The sequence below is a fragment of the Crocuta crocuta genome, unplaced genomic scaffold, assembly GCF_008692635.1.
Source record: "Crocuta crocuta isolate KB4526 unplaced genomic scaffold, BGI_CrCroc_1.0 scaffold29, whole genome shotgun sequence".
NCBI lineage: Eukaryota > Metazoa > Chordata > Mammalia > Carnivora > Hyaenidae > Crocuta > Crocuta crocuta.
Genome location: NW_027533280.1, coordinates 1,921,729 through 1,924,521, shown reverse-complemented (window position 1 = coordinate 1,924,521; position 2,793 = coordinate 1,921,729). Strand labels below are relative to the sequence as shown.

The window sequence follows — 2,793 nt, the reverse complement described above, 5'->3', positions numbered from 1 at the left end:
GGCGTGCAACAGCTGCCCTGCATGCGGACAGCCCATACCCCTCACCCCTGCTGTGCTCCCGCTCCCCCTACTCTCCGCCGTGGCCGGGGGCACCCACTCACCCTCCTTCTCGGAAGGAGGCACAGGGCTCCTGCTTTTGCCTCGAGGGCTGTTGCTGGGCTGCTGGGGGGCGTCGTTCTCCAGCTGCAGGTGCTGTGGTGGTGGGGGGGCCGGGGGAGCCGCGTCCTCCCGGGGGGGCTCATGGACTTTGGTGACCTGCTGAGTGAAGCAAGGGGAAGTGACCATCTTTGCAGGCCATCCGTGAGCCACAGGGATCGGGGAAAGCCTTCCAGGCCCCCCGCCCGTGACAAGCCTGAAAGCCGAGGCGGTGAGGTGCTCAAGGGGCTCCGGGAGCAGGAGGGTGGGTCCCTGCGCAGAGTGGGGGGGGTGGCCGCGCAGCCAGCCACCGAATGTGGGGGCCCTGGGCCCCAGTCCCCACGGGTCTGGGAGATGGGGACTGGCAAGCAGGACGGCCCCCCACCCTGGCAGCCGGCAGTACGGCCTGGCCCGCCCTGTGCCCCTCACTCGGAAAGCCCTGTAGCCACATGCGGGAAGCTCGGGCACACGTCCTCAGAGAGGAGCGGCCTCGGTGAGGGCTGGGCCGTTGCGATGTGAGGACTCTTCTGAGGGGCTGCCTGCGCAGCCTGGAGCCTCCTCACGGGGCCTCTCCATTAGAACGGGCAAGGCCCCCCCTTTCTGCCCAAGGGGCTGAGACAGCAGGGGATCTCCTGACCTCCCTGGTCTGGGGGAGCTCGGGAGAAGCCTCGGGGGCAGGGCGCAGGTGGGTAAGGTGGGCACAGCCGCTCTGGCTGGGAGGGCAGAGGGGAGGCCTGCGGCCCGCAAGCTCCCTGCGCCGCCACAGCCTGGGAGCCATTCCCACCTCCTCTCCCTGGGGATTTCTCCGGGAAACAGGCTGCCGGGAACAGCGAGGCTGCAGGTGCTGCCACCCGCCGCCCCCGCCCTGAGCTGGGCCCCCAGCCTCCTCCACTGCCTCCCTGGACTGGTGCCTTGCAGGAGCCCTGGGGTGCGGGAGGGCTGGGCACTCACGATCGGGGGTATGGCAGCCGCCCGCTGCTTCAGCTGCTTCAGGTCCAGCGGCTTCTGCGGGGAGGCGTTGGTCCTGGTGTCGCTGGTGGGGGTGAGGAGGCTGGGCCGTGGTGACAGCAGCCTGAGGGGGAGAACAGGCGTCAGCACGGGCCTCTCCTGGCTCCAGCCTGCAGGGTCAGGCTGGAGGGGCCGTCCGAGGGGGGCAAATGTCCAGGGTCACCGGCCGAGGAAGCCAACCAGGACCTGGGGGTGGGGAGCGGGGCAGGCAGCTCCTCCCTCACCCCCCCCCCCAGGTCCTTGCTGGCTCCCGGACCCGCCCCAAACCCAGCCCAAGGCCCAGGCCAGGGCTAAACACGCCCCCAAGACAGCCCAAGGCAAGCAGCGGCCCAGGGAAGCCGAGACCCGGCCCTTCGGAAACTGCGGCAAGGCCAGAGAACCGACCAGCTGAAAGCCTGGTGAGCTTGCGAGATTCAGGAGGTGACTTGTCAGCCACACACGAGAGGCTCAGGTGCCAGGGCCGAGTGGACCCCACTTACTGGAGACCAGACTTGGGGACCCACTGGCTTAACCAGAAAGCTCCACTAACTGGAATCTCACGGACCCACTGTTCACCAGGGGGGCGCTAAGAACAGGTAGGCTGCAAGCTTCGTGTCGGGGGCTTGGTCAGCGTGGAAATGTCTACCGATCAGCTGCAAGTATGACCACGAGCTGGACAGGGCCAGCTCGTAAGTGCGTCAGTGCTCAAGCAAGGTCACACCTGTCTGCTGCTGGCACACAGAACTGGGAGCCCGCCCAGGGCCCCTGGCAGGGCCGAAGTGGATGCCAGGGCGAGGGTCCCTCCAGTGTAGGGGCACCCAAACAGAGCCTGCCCTGGGAGGGGGGTCCCTGAACTGGTCACGGGTGTTGCCTCCTTCAGGAAGCCCTCAGCGATTTCCAGGAAATCCCAGTGCATTGGGCACAGCCCCGCTCTGGCTCCCCAGCCAGCGAGAGGTCTCTAGGGTCAGACCTCAGTCTGCCCCAGCCTGACCCTCACCTACCCACCGGGGCTGCCAGGGTCCTGCCCGGCTCTTCACTCTCTCCTGTGACTTGCTGGGCACACAGCAGACCCAGTGCCGTGCCCGGGGAGCACAGAGATGCCCAGAATCCAGTCTCTGCCTGCGGGACACCACGGACGACCCAACAGGGCGTATGAGGGCACTGGCCAGGGGCCGGGATTCACCCAGAGGGCAGAGCTGAGGCTGGGTCCCCACAGCCAGAGGGCCCTGTCAGCACAGCCCCTACTATGCACTGTGACCACATTGGGTGACAGCCACTGCCTTCCAGATAAAAGCCGTGACAACGGGGATGGGCTCACAGCACTCCGCACCTGGCAGCTGGAGCCAGACACCCAGCGACAGAGAAAACATGCCTCCTTCCCATGGGCGGGGCAGGCGTGCCGCTGACCCAGGGCCTCACGCCCTCTGCTCTCCGTGGTGGCCGAGCCACGGCCATGACAGCCTGTGCTGCGGGCACCTGCCTCCCGCCCGCATCTGCCACACGCTCGACTGGGCAGAGACAGACACGGCGATGCCTGCTGGGGCTGCCCGTGGCGCAGAGGAAGGTCATCCTGCCTTCTCCATGCTCAGCCGGCCTCCGCAGTCCTTCCCACCTGCTCCCCTCCCTCCCACACTCACCCCTCTACCTCCCCAGGCCCTGCGCATGCTCCGA

General features: G+C 67.6%; 1 protein-coding gene across 1 annotated transcript in view; it reads right to left on the bottom strand.

Moving 5' to 3' along the window:
• NCOR2 (nuclear receptor corepressor 2) overlaps window positions 1-2,793 on the bottom strand; it is a 179,475-nt gene that overhangs the window by 33,648 nt on the left and 143,034 nt on the right. Inside the window, 2 exon segments of the mRNA XM_077747973.1 lie at window positions 102-258; window positions 1,087-1,207. Coding sequence (XP_077604099.1) covers window positions 102-258; window positions 1,087-1,207 — 278 coding nt within the window.